The sequence below is a fragment of the Olea europaea genome, chromosome 15, assembly GCF_002742605.1.
Source record: "Olea europaea var. sylvestris chromosome 15, O_europaea_v1, whole genome shotgun sequence".
Lineage (NCBI taxonomy): Eukaryota > Viridiplantae > Streptophyta > Magnoliopsida > Lamiales > Oleaceae > Olea > Olea europaea.
In genome coordinates this window covers 4541362-4558380 of record NC_036251.1, presented here as the reverse complement: position 1 = coordinate 4558380, position 17019 = coordinate 4541362, and the positions used below count along the sequence as shown (strand labels likewise).

The 17019-nt window shown below is 32.5% G+C and overlaps 1 protein-coding gene across 1 annotated transcript; it reads left to right on the top strand.

Moving 5' to 3' along the window:
• Window positions 1–1533: 1533 nt before the first annotated feature.
• On the top strand, window positions 1534–6567 carry LOC111409889 (GTP-binding protein SAR1A-like). Its single transcript, XM_023039985.1, has 3 exons — window positions 1534–1935; window positions 2525–2656; window positions 6062–6567. Exons 1-3 carry the CDS (start codon window positions 1807–1809, stop codon window positions 6380–6382), a joined length of 582 nt encoding a protein of 193 aa, XP_022895753.1. The 5' UTR covers window positions 1534–1806; the 3' UTR covers window positions 6383–6567.
• The last annotated feature ends 10452 nt before the right edge of the window (window positions 6568–17019 follow it).

Sequence of the window (17019 nt, the reverse complement as noted above, 5' to 3'; positions counted from 1 at the left end):
TGGAACTATATTACGTGTGAACTAGTGGGCCCAACATCTGTTATCCGCGTGGCGCTTGCCGAAAATGAAGTCAACTGTTCTCAATGGTATTTTTGATTTTATAATTCAAGAACCCCATCTTTATTCATCTACATCTACGAGTGATTGGAAAAACCTAATCTAATTGGAAGTTGTTCAAAGTTGTGAACGGTGGGCTACTTGGACTTCTTAGCAGAATTCTCGCTAACCTACTTTCAGGAAGTAAAATTTGGTGGCTTTTTAATATGACAAAATTAAGAAAAACCAAGTTTTTCAACTCTCATTATTTCAGAAAGTCCTGGTGATTAGTTATTAGTATTACTAAATTTATACAATCAAATACTCCATCCCTCCCACGAAAATAAACTTTCCGTTTTTTATTTGTCACAAATTATATGTCATTTTCCTTGTAGAAAGTATAATTAATATCTTAATTTTATAATATATTCCTATTTAATGTGCTTTATTATAAGTAAATATGAACTGCAATTATTCAATAGAAGGGTATACTAATAAAAATTTATTAGTATTACTAAATATCTTCATCATCGATAGTCCATTACCACAGGATTCTGTTCATCGAAACGTTTGCAGAATACAATCATCAACAATACTCAGACCAATTGCATACATTTTCGAGAAGTTTAATCTTTCATTAACCATAAGCTTTTTACATGAATTATATTAAAAAAATTATACCTTAAAGCACGGAGTCAACATTGTATTAAAAATAATTTGCAAGAATACTAGGCCCCTATTTGGTTTAAATTAAAATCAAGTTTTAGTAAATTTCGATAAATATCAATAAAATGCGTAGTTAAAAAATTATGAATTTCTTGAAATATATATAATTAATAGGGAAAATGGCAGCAGCGGTTCATAACCTTTTTTCTTTTTGAATAATGCTATTTGCAGTCGCTCACTACAGCAGTCGTCTTACGTGGCATACACATGACAGTTAGTTATTTGATGCATTAATAAATAAAAAATTACCACATTAATGTAATAAATAATTACTTGCCATGTGTATGCCACGTAGGGCGACTACCGCAGTGAGTGATTACGAATAGCATTACTTTACTTTTATTTTTATTTATTTTTATTTTTTGCATACTTTACTTTAACTTTCATATTGTGCCAGTGGAGGTTCCAAACTTTTTATAAATATGTACCTGAGGTTCATCTAGATGAAAATTGTCCAAAACAAAGTCAGTCAATCGAGAATATTAAGGAATCCATATCCAATAAAATTGTTCAAAAATACTATCCAAAAAGGTATCAACATCCAATAAAATTGTCGCGTTAACAAATAATTCAAGAAATTTTTCAATGTCAATTGACGATATTTTGAACAGTTTCCATCCAAATGAACCTCATGTGCATATTTATGAAAGGTTAGGAGTCTTCTTTAGTATAAAATAAAGTCTACAAAAGATAAATAGGAATCGTTGTTGCAATTTTCCCTAATTAATATTAATTATTTCCAAACTTTCACCAATATAGTGAAATCAATCCTGGTCACACCTCACAAACACCACAGTACAAACAAATTAGAGAATCTGATTGACTCGTAACCCCGGTGTCCCTCAGTATTTGATGTATGCACCAACACAGGCAACATTTTCTCTCGCCCAAGAAAAGAACAAAAAGGATAAAATCCGACGAACTCTCGTTGAGCCTATCGAGAGATCGCGAACCGCACCGTGTTCGTGGATCGATTAATACATCAGATTCAGAATTTAGATTCTGTCGTTCGCTTCGATTTTCAATTGATCTAGTTTATCAAAAATGTTCTTGGTGGATTGGTTCTATGGAGTCCTCGCCTCGCTAGGGCTGTGGCAAAAAGAGGCCAAAATCCTCTTCTTAGGCCTCGATAATGCTGGCAAAACCACCCTCCTTCATATGCTCAAAGACGAGGTCGTTCCCTTCCTTATTTCTTGTTTGCTTAATTTCACACACGGCTATATATATTTCCTCTGGTGTGTCAGTGAAACGAATTTTGTGAATCATGTCGGTGGATACCGTTAAATTGCCGATTTATGAATTGACTAATGGGAATAAATCAGTTGTGTCAATTTGTAGATGGTTTTTCGGCATGCTATTTATTCCCACTTTTGTTTCTGAAAATGTCTGTTGCGCGTTTCATAACAAATCATATTATTTTGTTATATGTGAAATTGATTAAATCTAAGCCAAATATAGGGCTTTGTTCTCTATATTTTCTCTTGTTTTGGTATTGACATCAAGTAATACTTTTTTCAAATGTATGCATCAATAATAATTAATAATACAGCTGTGACTAGTTGTGGGATACTTGTTCTAAACTTTTACCTTTTTATTTCCTGTGAATGGAATGGGCGTAAATATTCTGTTTGGTGTCTTTTAGATAGTGATTTTTCCTTATTTTATTGAGTGATTTAAGAAGCAAAATTAAATTATACAAGTCAAATTTTGTGGTTATAAGCTTAATGTGAATCTAAGTTGTTGAAGTATTGGACATGAGCAGAGATTGGTACAGCACCAGCCAACACAGTATCCAACATCAGAGGAGTTGAGTATTGGAAAGATTAAGTTCAAGGCTTTTGATTTGGGAGGTCATCAGATAGCACGCAGAGTTTGGAAAGATTATTATGCCAAGGTATGTTAATGTTCTAATTTACTGTCCCTGTTGCATTTGATTGTTATAGATCTTTGGTAACTAGCAAGGAAAAATTTTCCTCCACCTGCCCCTCAACCAAGAAAAGAATTAATTTTATCCCCTGTTTGGTTTGAATAAAAATTAGAATTTTTTATTTTATTTTTATTTTTTGATAAAAGATGAAATGTGTGGTTGAAAAGTTGATAAAAGTTGTGGGTCCCATGAAATGTGTGGTTGAAAATGAGCTTGGGGAAAAATAAGATTTAAGAAATGGTGTCAAACAGGGGCAAATTTTAATTTGCTAGCTACTTAACTTCTGGATTTTGACCTTTTGACACTTTTTTGACGGAAAATTTCATTCATTACCCTAACATGGTATTTCTTTCCCTTATCTTATTTTGTGCTGTCCTTTTTAAAATTAATTCTTGTGGTTATAGCTCATGCTTTCTACAGGAAGGTAGTTTAAATGTACAGAGTCTTTTTTTAATTGCTAATGACACACTCAATTTGCATGATTCAATTCACTATTTCCTAAAATGCTCTAATTACAGATGAAGCTATTCATTGTAGATGTTTAAGCATTAAAACTTGGCAATAATTTCGCTGTTTTTACCTCTTGCCAAATTTGGGTTTCCCCCTTTCATTTGGAAATCTTTGCTTGAACCATCGTAAGCCATTCTTTGCTGATGGTGGATATGGTTTCCACTACTAAGCTTGCGGGATGGTAAATTAGAAGGAAACTTATTCTTGAAGAGTTATTTTGGCATAAACTCGTATATAGTTATGTGTAGGAGACATGGTCAACAGAAATCTTTTAAGAGGTGCTCTACCTGACAGACAGGGGACATTGTGAATGGCTAACTCACCGTTAAGACCACATAGTTATTGCCTATTTTCATCAATTGATTTTTATTGATGTATGTCTGCAGTTGTGCAGTATTAGCATGTCGATAGTGCCTTCATATTCCCAAATAAGCTCCTTCCGTGTTTATTGATCCATGGGACGCGTAAATGGATGATGGGATTTCGCTGATAGCACCTCTTATTTTTTCTAGACGTTGTTTCAATAGTACCTCACCATAAACATGTACACGTATTTTTTCTACATTGTAACCTCGTAAATGAGGAAACCTTGCTCAAAGTGCACCTCAGCAGAAACCTTGCATATCTTATTGCCTTTTGAGCTGCTGAATTAGGGGAAAAGAAGCACGTGGAAAGGACAAGTTTTATTAAGTTTTTCTTCTTAAAAAAGATTTCCAGCCTAACCATTGATTTTTAACTCTGACAATTGGGGTTAATATTTTAGTTGTTGGCTTTGATGCTTGATCTCTTCATTTTGGCTGGAGTATCCGTGTCGACCCGACCCGACACGAGTACGGGTATGGGATATGGGACGGATACGGCAAATCTTGACCGACAATGAAGGAGCTGGCTTCTTCTTCGAGTCCGAGTTTGATGGATCGTCACCAATTATGGAGCCAGCAGCTGGTGATGTGACGCAGCCGCTAGTGCTGCTCTGCCCGAATTTATAGGCTGGAGGACGAAGACTTGCAGAGGACACCGTCACTGCCAGTCGCGTGAAGTGAAGAATAGGGAAATGCAAGACGATGAGTTTGTTGGGCTTTTTTTAATTGTGGTCCTTTTGTTGAGGTGGGCCTTTTTTAAAACATTAGGCCTGCTGCTGAGGTTAGTTACAATTAAAAATCCATTTTGCCCCAGCCTCATATGATACAACATATGCTGGAAGTTGGGAGTTTGATTAGAATGATTTTCATTGGAGGTGACCACACGTTGATTAAATTTACATTTTAGTCATTTGACCTTTTTTCTAATTAAAATTTACCACATTATTATTTAACTTTTTACATATGAATTTTTGAAAATAAAAATGAAGTTTAAAAGACATACATACGTACCCATGCCCAAAATTTGGATTCTTTTTAGCTATATTCCCGTATCCTACATTTTAGAAAATAAAAGATCTGACATCCAAATAGGTAGATACCAATTCTCATACCCGAGTCCAAGCATCATAGGTTGCTAGCATTGAAGTAGACAATGAAATACATGAATTTTTATTTTGAAAGTACACATTATTTTAGTACCGGTTTTCCTCTATTTTATGATAAAATGATACTATCTTTGCTGAAATTTACAAGTTGCCTCAGTTTCCAAGTTTTGTTGTAGATATATGCTTATATGAAAACTCTTCATTTCAAACATGTTATGCCTTTTGCTTCAAAAGTGTTTTTTCTTGCTTTGTGCACGAGCAATGGAAGACATTGGTATTTACCTCCGTACCATTTATGCATTTAGTGTATATGATATAGACATTTCTATTCTTGAAAGAGAACTGAATTCTGTTCATTGAACTTCAACTGCAATGTATTGGATGCTTTACCAGTTGGATAAAATGAGTTTCCTCAGTTGGATTGTTCCATCCTCTCTCAGCTGTTGATCCATAAAGTATGCCAAAAAGAATTATTGTCCTCCCTTTTGATCTCTCCCCTCATTTTGGTGCGACTCTTGGATTTGATAAGAGAGACGAACTGGACAGAAAGTATACCATAATAATGCCTTTGGAGATTGGTATGATGCAGTGGCTGACTTTGGAATCATGTTTCGTGCGGTTATTGGTCACCCTTTTGTGATTGCAGTTTTGTATAATTATGACAAGATTGTTTTCTGCACGTAACTGTTGTAAAAATAAATCTCAGAACCTTCAGGGGAAAATTTAACAAAGGAGCTGTTAAAACATATTACCTGTTCTTCATTCCGATCAGCATTCTGTTATGGTTTTGGGCAACGGTGTTATGAGCCGTCCCATGAGGTTAAAAGAATGAGGACCCGAGTTGGTAATTTGGAAGATCTCTTGAACTGCACAAGAAACAAATGATTACATGATTGTTGAATTTTCTTGGTGATGATGTGGAAGCTCATTGTTCAACAAGTTGTTGAAAAGATCATTTGAAACCCGAAGTCACACGATTCAATACTCTTGACGCTAGTGATACATTCTTACCAGAAGAAACTGCTCTTGCAACACTATAGCATAATCTAATATTTCTTCTCCTCAAGTTTTTGAGACATTAACGAGCATCAAATGAATGATTTGGACCCCAGGCCTCTCCCCTTCCCTTGTTGCAGAGTAAGAAAGGGAGAAAGTCCAAAAAGTGGCATAAATAGAAAAAAGGTTTTGTACCATGCTATTACACTCTTAAATTTGTCAGTGACTTTGGGTGCTTTTATATTCTTTTACTATTTCCCTTTTTTTCGTGAGAGATAGTTCACTAGTTGTTACCATTTGTATCGTGAATAGATATTTCTTTTGGTAGTCGCTTGGCTGCATTGTAAGTTTTGTGCATTCTCTTTCCAATGCCTAATAAGCACTTCTTGGGTGTAAAGGTGGATGCAGTTATTTACTTGGTGGATGCTTATGACAAGGAGAGGTTTGCCGAATCAAAAAAAGAACTGGATGCTCTCCTTTCTGATGAGTCGTTGGCTACTGTTCCATTCTTGATTTTAGGCAACAAGATTGACATCCCTTATGCTGCCTCCGAAGATGAGTTGCGCTACCACATGGGCTTGACGGGTATCACTACTGGCAAGGGGAAGGTGAACCTTGCAGATTCAAATGTTCGTCCACTCGAGGTTTTCATGTGTAGCATTGTTCGTAAAATGGGCTATGGAGACGGCTTCAAATGGGTCTCTCAGTACATCAAGTAACGAGTGTAGGAAGCTACGCTTTTTGGCTGTATTTGTGGATTATATCGTGTTATGATAGACCTGTGCTGGAAGTGTTTTCTTATTTGAATTTGTTGGATTAATAACTTTTGTTATACTTTTTGATGGTATTCTCTCTTGATATTGAAGGAAAATAATTCTTCCTGGTGAAAGGGTATGCTTGTTTTTATTTCTTTTTAAAATTAGCTGTTTTAGACTTTTGAAAAATAGTGTTCGATTGGGGAACACATTTGATTAGCTCGTGTGTAGTGTTACAGCCTTCTACTATTAAAACGAAGTCGTCTTATCTTTTGTCTTGTACATTCGAATGTAATAGAGGAATAAAATAATAATATTGGAATCAAAATAGAAGTAACTCCCTTCCTCTCATAAAAATAAACTTGCTTTCCTTTTTTGTTTGTCCTAAATTATAGATCATTTTTCTTGTTTAGATTATAGTACTCCTTCGTCTTATTTATATATGTTGGTTTTGTTTTTTACATGGATTAAAAAATATTATATTTAATGTTATAGAAAAAGTAATTTTCTGAAAGTTTTTTCTAATTTACCCTTATTTGATTTTCAATTAGTAATAAATTATTGTTGGAGGTAGTAAAGAAATTGAATGATTTAATTTTCAAGTGTCATACTCATAAATTATTTGATGAGATTCATTGGGAACCATAATTTGAACTTTAAACTAAATCTAGAATTTAAACTTCTGATCCGATGTTTAATGGTTATTCAGATCAATTTTGCTATGAGTACAGGCACCCATTTCACATGCCCGTTACAGGATTTCAAAATATAATAACACGGCACTTCAAAAAAGGCACCCAAATGAAAGAGACGAATTAAATAATAGAATGAAAAGAAAAGAACCCATTTTGCACAAGAACAAGTACAACGTCTTCTGGCGGAAATTGCAAAAAATGTGTTGTCTCATTTATCATACGTAACTCAACCATATAGCTTCAACCTTGGGTGTTTGAAAAGCCAAAAAACTCTCTTTCCACGAGTTTCCTTGCCCTGAAAACTCTATCCCAACTGCTTATTCCGGCTAAAATCGCGACTGCCCGACCATATAGCTTACACCTCCGATGTTTGCCCACATGAGCTGCATTCTTCTCATTTTCTTTAGTGTTGTGTAATTTTAAATTTCCAGTAAGCCATTGCAAAATTTGTGTTTTTAAGGATTAGCGATGTGTATTTTTTTTATTTCTAATATCTGCTACTTTGGAAGATCTGTATTTTTAAGAATTAGCGTTGTGCATTTTTCAACTATGCAATTCAACTGTGCCCATTAGTTAATCCACTGATGTGTATGACTTTTATTATTATTATTATTATTATTATTATTATTATTATTATTATTATTATTATTATTATTATTATTATTATTATTATTATTATTATTATTATTATTATTATTATTATTATTATTATTATTATTATTATTATTATTATTATTATTATTATTATTATTATTATTATTATTATTATTATTATTATTATTATTATTATTATTATTATTATTATTATTATTATTATTATTATTATTATTATTATTATTATTATTATTATTATTATTATTATTATTATTATTATTATTATTATTATTATTATTATTATTATTATTATTATTATTATTATTATTATTATTATTATTATTATTATTATTATTATTATTATTATTATTATTATTATTATTATTATTATACACATAATAAACTCCAGAAATTGATGTGAATTCAATTTTGATACATGCACAATTTTCTGTACTCATAGTAAAATTGATGTGAATTTTCAATTTTCTATCATCTATTTCATTGGAATTGGTTTATGTTTTCCTGAACGTTATCATTTCTTTGGTTGTAGCAGTGAAGAAATGGACGATGTGCACGATGACATTTTGGTGTTGTCCGATGAGGAGAACGTTGGGGAAAATGTCAATATTGTTGAAAACGAAGTGTTATGAGAGGACAATGTGATCGAGCTTGAGGTAGGTATGATCTTTAAGGATGAAAAAGAAATGTTTGAGATCTATAAGAGATATGTTTGTGACATTGATTTTCTTGTTAGAAAAGAAATTCAAAAAAGGGTAAGGATGGAGTTCTCGGATAAGTGACATTCAGTGTAGTTGTGAAGGTTGAAGAAGCTGTAGTACAAGAGATTTTTTGAAACCACAACCAATAAGTCAGACAGATTGTAAAGCAATGATCTCTACATCGTCAGATATTCAAGGAAACTGAAGAATTGACACAGCTCACCTCGAGCACAACCATAATATTAGTCCTTCGAAATCTAGATTGTATCGATGCAATGGTGAATTGAGTGCAAATATGAAACGTAACCTTGAGGTGAATGATATTGCAGGAATTCCGTTGTACAAAAGTTACAACTCCACTATTGTAGAAGCAGGGGGATGAGTATATGACATGCCTTGAAAAGTATTATTGAAACTATGTTGAACAAGTTAGACGATTACAACTTGGAGAAGGAGATGCTGTCGCAATATAATCATACTTTTCAAAGATGCAAGCACAGTGCTCGAAATTTTATTTTAGTATGGACCTAGACGATATGTCATGACTAAAGAACGTATTTTGGGTAGCTAAACATATAAGCATGCATTCAAGGAGTTCGGTGATGTCGTCACCTTTGACACCATTTACCTTACTAATAAGTATGACATGCTTATCACCCATTTGTTGAGTGAATCATCACGAACAATCAATATTGCTTGGGTGTGGTTTATTACCAAATGAGGACATAGATACTTTGTGTGGCTTTTCAAGACGTGGCTTCAGTGTATACATGGTCTACCTCTGCATAGAATAATTATTGATTAAGACAGAGCAATGAAAAATATAATTTAGATATTTTTTGAATACGACACACGGACGGTGTTTGTGGCACATTATGAAGAAGTTGTTAGAGTAGTTTGACTATCATGTTGATAAGGCATCAATATTTTCGTCTATACACAAACTAGTATATGATTCTCAGTTTGTTCAAGAATTTGAAGAAAGTTGGTGATCGATGATCAACGAGTATGAATTGCATGAGAATGATTGGTTGTCAGGTGCATAGAAAAATAGAGGTTGTTAGGTGCATTGCTTTTTGAAGACCACTTTTTAGGCGGGGATGTCAATAACATAGTGAAGTGAGAGTATGCATGTGTCCTTCAACGAGTATGTACATTCGAAACCTCGTTGAAGCAGTTTGTGGAACAGTATGAAAGAACTTTGTGGAACAAGGTAGAGAAGGAATTTAGGGTTGATTTCAAGTCATTCGCTCATATGTTTCCATGTGCTACAAATTATGAGATTGAGAAGTTATTTCAATCAGTTTACATCATATCCAAATTTAGAGAAGTTCAAGATGAGTTCACAGGAATGGTTTGCAGCAATATCATATCTGTTTTTGAGGGACGTTCAAGGACTGCATACAAGATACGAGAGGGTGTTATGTATCATGAGCACCGGAAGAAAAAAATATTTTCAGTCTCATTTCGGAGAGATGGATGTGAGATTACTTACAATTGCCACTTGTTTGAGCTTCGAGGCATAACTTGCATGCATGCGATCATAGTTTTGATTTGCAATGATGTTACGTCATTTCCTGAAAGATATATAATGCAGAGATGGAGGAGAGATGTAAGTAAAACACACACGAGGGTAACAGTGAACTACAATGGTTTGGTTAGTACTCTAGAACAGTTGAGATACAATGATATGTGTTAGGCTTTCGTGAAAGCGATAGACCTTGCTGCATATGATGAAGGGTGGACACAAACAATAATGGATTGGATAAAAACAAGACTAAATATCTAAAGTTAAACATGTTGAGTAGTGGAAGCAATTTTGTGTCGCAGCATAATATCCAGTTAGGATCTCGGTGTACTGATTCATTAACAGTGTCGATGTAGCATAAAGATCCAAAATCGTTGAAAATAAATGGTGCGCCAAGGAAACTTTGGAAAAGAAGCCTATTAGGATTGACTTCAAAGAAATAAAAGGTGTATTTTTGCCTCTTACCTTCTCCATTCTAATGGAGTCCAAAACCAAATTTTAGTTCATTTCAATGTACACGCAAGCAACTTCAAATTTAAACAAAGGAAAGAAATCGAAACCAAGGAACAGTAATATGAATGAGGCTGCACCCAACATTCAACCGTTTCAACAAACATAAAATTCACAATCGACATCGTTCTTGTATTCGCACCTATTGTTGGCTATATTGTATAATTTTAGAATCACAATTCTAAAAAAAAAAGTTCAAAACTGGACGTTTGATTGACCAGGTAGACGTCCGGTTCGTCAATGGTCAATTTTTTTATTGTTGTACAACAGCTAGTTTGGTTGTTCAATTGTAAGCGGGCGTTCGGTTGGGTCGTCTGGATGGGCAAAAACTTTTCCGTTTTGATTTCTATAAATACTACTTCACTTCTATTCTTCACAACAACTATGAAGAAAATTTCTTTGTGAGATATGTCTATAAAAAAAATCTTCTTTGAGCTTAATTTTTATTTTCATTTCATTTATTTTTTCAAAGCAAAAACTTTGATTGTTGAATCAAATTTCTTGAATAATTTCTTTCATCCAAGTTTTTCATTTTTCTTTGTGCTTAACTTATTTATATCAATTTTAAAAGAGAGATATATTCTTGAAGAATGTATTTGAACTTACATTGCATAAATCTTTATATTTTTTCATATTAAAAACTTTGATTGTTAAATAAAATTTCTTGAACCAATTTTTTTCATCAAAGTTTTTCATATCTCTTGTTCTTAACGGATTTATATCAATTTTAAAAGAAATATACTTTTTAAGAAAATCTTTTTACTTATATTGCATAAACTTTTCAACTGCTTCATATTGAAAACTTTGATTGATTGAATCAAATTTGTAAAATTATCATATCCATCAAAGTTTCCTATTTCTCTCTTAATGATTAATTTATTACACTTCATTAAAGAGAGATATTTATTGAGAAGTTCTTTTTGAACTTACATAGTATTTACTTTATTTTAATTTTCTCATTGAAAAACTTTGATTGATTGAATTAAACTTGTAAAAAATCATATTCATCAAAATTTCTCATTTCTCTCTTAGTATTTGATTTATTATAATCAATTATAAGAGAGATTTTTTGAGAAGATGATTTGAATTTAAATTGCATTTAATTCTTCTTCATCTTCTCATTGAAACATTTTGATTGATTAAATTTAATTTTTAACTATCATTTTTATCAAAGTTTTTCACTTAACACTTGAGCTACCGTTTGTTACTATTCATTGAAGCGTTAGCCTCTCTTAATACTTAATTTGTTTTGTATTATTTATCAAGAGAGGATTTGATTGTAAAATCACTTTGATAAAAGTGTGGGTCATGTTGAGATCCCGGAAAGTTCAACATTGTGTAGGGATCGGTGCACCTTGTTGTGAGTCACTGTGTAGGTTATATTGAGATCCTATAAAGCTCAATAGTGTGGGTTGTGTTGAGGTTCCATAAAGTTCAACTTTGTAAATGATCAATGTTCCTTGTTTGTAAGTCATCGGACATATTGTAAAGGGTTGAATTGCACCAGAAGTCAATCAACATAATAAAAAGGTTTTGCTCGTGCAGGATAGTTTGATAATGGAGGACGTAGATCATTGCTTTGGATTAAACCTCTACAATTATATCATTTGTATTCTCTCTTTCCCTTTTTACTTATCGCTTTTATATTTGCGCTTATTATTTGAATTATTAATTTAGTCTTTACTTGCTTTTTTATTTGAGCATATTTGTTTAATTGACATATTTGCTATCATATTGGTTTATATTTAGAATTAATTTTCGAAAAACTTTTAAAAACCAATTCACTCCTTTCTTGATTAGTCATTCCTGAGCTTTCAATTGCCACCACGAAATTCTTTTGCTACACCACATTTTTAAATATTTTTCATATTTACTAAATCTGACATTAAGAAAATGAAATAAACAATCGCTTAATTATCTCTAATTCACTAATTATTATGTATACCGCAAGAGGCTTAACACTATCAAACCATCTTTTCTTCTCTTTTTTCTTTCTTTGAACTCAACTTTTTTTTTTTTTTTTTTAATATGGTATGGGTTTCTCATGTTTTTAATCATATTATTAAATTTTTTTATTTTGATATTTTAACGTTGATTAACAAGAATGGGTCGCTGAATCTAATGACAATTTCATTTATGCTTTTACATGTATCTGGATGTAAATTAAGCATTCTTATTTGAACAAGAAATTAAGAATTAATCTTTTTTAAATATCAATTAAAAAATAATAAATGGAAGTCTGAAAATCATGAATAAAAAAAATCAATCTTTTATTCCAATAAAAAATCCTTCCACCAATAGCCATATCCATGGTTGTCTTAAAAAACAAAACAAAACAAAACAAACTAGCAGATTTTTTTTTTTTTCCAAATTTGAAAATAACAATTTTTGTAAAAATGAAACAAACAATGACCGAGAAAAACATGTTGAAAAATGAATTTTCTTTCTATCTCCAGTTTGTGGTTTTGTTTTACTTTTTGCCTCCCAGTAAATAATATATATTTTCATTTTTTAATGACCTTCAATTATGTTAAATGAATTCCATCAATGGGATTTAAGAAACAAATTATGAAGGAAAATATGTGTTTCAGAAGGGGGGGGGGGGGAGAGAAAGAGAGAGAGTTGTACCATTTATTTGTTGGACCAGTCTAGATGTACGGAATTTTATTTACATACCTCCTACAGATAACACACATTGGTAGGGTGGTATATTTTTTGGAATAAAATATGTGGAAATTACGCGGCCACAGGTACCTAAAGATCATTTTTCATATGTTGAAGTTTACTTGTGTAGTTTTCAGATTTTAAACATTATAATTAAATATTAAAATCTTTTAATTAAATGATACACATATTGCGTGAAATTAGCATTCATATACGGGATTATTGTAACTTCCTCTATTATTGGAAACCCCCCAATTCTTCTCAAACACAATCTCCATTATTTCCTCGCTCGACTTCCACAATTTTTCAAATTCATCTTTCATAAATCTCCAACTTCCAAAATCGAAAGGTAATCGGTATATTGAAGGGTAAGATGAAGGCAAAGAATATGGTGGAGACACCAGACAGAAGAAACCAAAGAAAGATAGAGGATAGTTTAAAGAATATGCCATCGAAAAGGAATAAATCATATGGGTCGAGCAAAAAACAGTCCACTAAGGTGATATTTTCAATTTTATCATTTTTTATTATTTATCCGTAACATTTATTCGGTTAAATATTACAATCAAATGAAATATGTGGGGGTTTCTCTGTGAAAGATATGTTCTAAATTGTACAATGATTTACAGTAGACCGTATGTGACGTGACAATCCAAATGTGACCAATATACTATGGATTTGTGACCTGCCTCAATAGCATGACATTACATCTGTGACCTTATTGCATGATAGATATTCGATTATATTTATATGTGACCTCATTTACATAGTTGTCTGAGAATCTATATGTCTATTTCCTAATTTAATCTAATATTTCCACTTGAAAGTGATGTTTATGGATTTGTTAATGGATTGCATTCCATTATCTGTATATGTGACATTAAATGCATGATTTATATACGATTATATGTATCTGTGACCTATTGTTCCTATGTGTCTAAGACTCTATATGTTTGTGGCCTAACTTGTTATAATTTCTTAATATGTGACATGATTCATGTTAAAAGTGTCGCACCTAATAAATTATGTTATGCTTTTGTTCAAGCATGATTGCAGCATATTCACGATTACATATGCTGAATACTTGCTCCACGATGACAAAGATTCTATGCCGAGTAAATTTGACGCTGGGAGAACTAGGCTAGACATAGCGTCATGGTTATATAAACATCAGGGGATATTCAAGCCTACAAAGGCAGGGAAGCATACAAAGGGAGAGGAGATTGTCATTGAGTGATGATTGATAATGTCTTTGAAATTTAGGATGATGATAGGATTTTGTAAAGGGTCTGAATGTTGGCCTCTTTTCTATTTTTCTTTATAGTAGTTTGTGTGATGACAGTTGGAATTATTGTGATACTGTGGTTGTACATTGACACATTGGAAAATTGTTTGGTTTTTGCATTTGACCAATTATGGTGTCATTTTTTAGCAGGTTTGGTATTTTATGTTTGGTCAAAGAACTTGAGATGTATGATAGTGTTGTGTTCTATTTCATTAACAATTTATGAAATGTAAATGGTTTGGGTCGAATAACAGAATGTATATTTCCTGGTCATAGATTTTAGTTTATTACTCATATATGTTTGTATTCAGGCCACAGATCAAAATAATTCCACTCGAAACATGTCACAAGTAATAGAACAGGTCACTAATGAATGTCACAGGTCACAAGTACTTAATTAGTCTGCTCAAGTCAAAGGTAATAGATCACATACTATTTTCAGTAAGTCACATATACATACAAAGGTCTTAGAACCAATTGCGCGGTTCATTTGCAGAAGTCACATACTATAGTATATTGTCACATATTTAGGTTATTAGGTCACATTTGCTAACTTTTTTAGATTACATGTTATGCAGCATATTTGACCATGCAACGGTCACATACTTAATGTACACGGGTCACAGATGTGTGTATATTGGTCACAGATATTAATCTGATGGTCACAGTTGATATGATACATAGTTAACCCTTCACCGAACAAATTCTACTATGTTGGTCACACATCATAATATCAAATCACAGATTCCGCTTCAAAAGTCACATGGTATTCATTCGTACCACAATTACATCAATGAATATTTATAGTAAAATGATATACCAATCGAGATATACAACCACTTTATGAAGTGTTAAGTGCTATAAAAAAATGATCTGTTTATTGCCTAACTGTGTCATCATCTGAGTTGTTGTTCTTTGATTTTTGTCCTTGCTCAATTTTGGCTTACTGGAACCATATTACTACATCTTCTCCGGTTGTGACCACTTCATCCAGAACGTACACTCATCATGCACACACATGACAACATATTCCTTCTTGTCTGACCAAGCAACCATAAACTCAAACATGTTCTTTATTGCGAAAAAAAGAAAGGTTCAATTTTAGAATTTCTTTATCACGAAAGATCTTTCCTACTTCCACCTCTCTAACATAGGCGATTTTCACAACTGTCACTTCTTGTTTAAAATATGTCATCTGTTGGTTCAATTGCTACATTGCAAAACTTATATTGCATGTTCTAATATACACAAATGTCACAGTTTACTGCAACCGGTCAGAATATTAGATTTTAGGTCATAGATCATCCCATACACTCATAATTGAAAGATCTGTTTTCACACAAACAGATTTCAAGTCATATATGTATGCATACACTATTAGTCACATATTACTATATTTTGGTCTCAGATCTTATACAACTTGACATGGCATATTGAACCGAGGTCACAAATCACTGTATATTGGTCACAAGTCATACGCAACTTGACATAACTTAGTGAACTCTAGTCACAAATCACTATATATTGGTCACAGATCATATGCAACTTGTCAAAGCAGAATGTACGTGCATATTGGCCCACTGACCATATTCGCGCGTGTGCACACACACACACACACACAATGCACAGATGGTGAACAAATATTTTAATTTTGTAGTTCACTATATCGAATTCACGTCATAGACTTATGCTTCTTCAATACATTCGTATGTACGTATATGTGATCTGATGTATTAGTTCTATAAACATTGACCATAATTGAATCAACAATGCAGTAGTCGTTTTAGAAACAAAAGTAAAAATTGATCGTAGAGCTTAATGTACCCAATTGCAATGAATGGATGTATTAATTCGTTAAAAACGTCAAATTCATGAATTCATGGCACGACTTACCGACGGTAACTACTATATGTTTTTTCGACACTGCTTCGATTTGAAATCTCCGATTGCGAAGTCAACAACCTTCCGAACTATTCTCAAAACACAGCCATGGCGTTAACTCTGTTACATTGTCACATGATAATTTGTGAATCTTCAAATTGTGACCTCGAATGTTGATTCCGCTGTCGATAAATGTCAAATTGACAGTGAGTTTGTATTTTAGGGAGGTGGATTTATATTTTGGGGAGTCTACCTATAGAAGGTAATTGCTGATTGCATGCTTGAATTGAGGAAACCAATTTAACGGAATATATATATATATATATATATATATATATATATAAACCTGACTTTTGAATTTTGGAACCTTCTGACCTTGAGAATGAACTTTGCATACTTAATCCCTGGATTATGTTTTTATCTCATAAAATATTCACATGAGGCCCATCCCCATGTGAGATTTCTATGAAACTTTTGGCAATGCTTTGGCTGTGCACTTAGATTTTTCTTTATTTGTTTTTAATAGACTAGGCTGTATTGGTAGTATGTAGTGTGTTCATCAAAAATATTTTCTTAATTAAGATGTATTTATAAAGTGGTGGGACAAACAAAAATTGCGGTGGTAATGTATTTACCCATATAATTAACGTAATTGAAAATATAAATATTTTCTTATATTTTTGCTAATATATTTTTACATTATTCCCCGTTGGCCTCCCATTAAA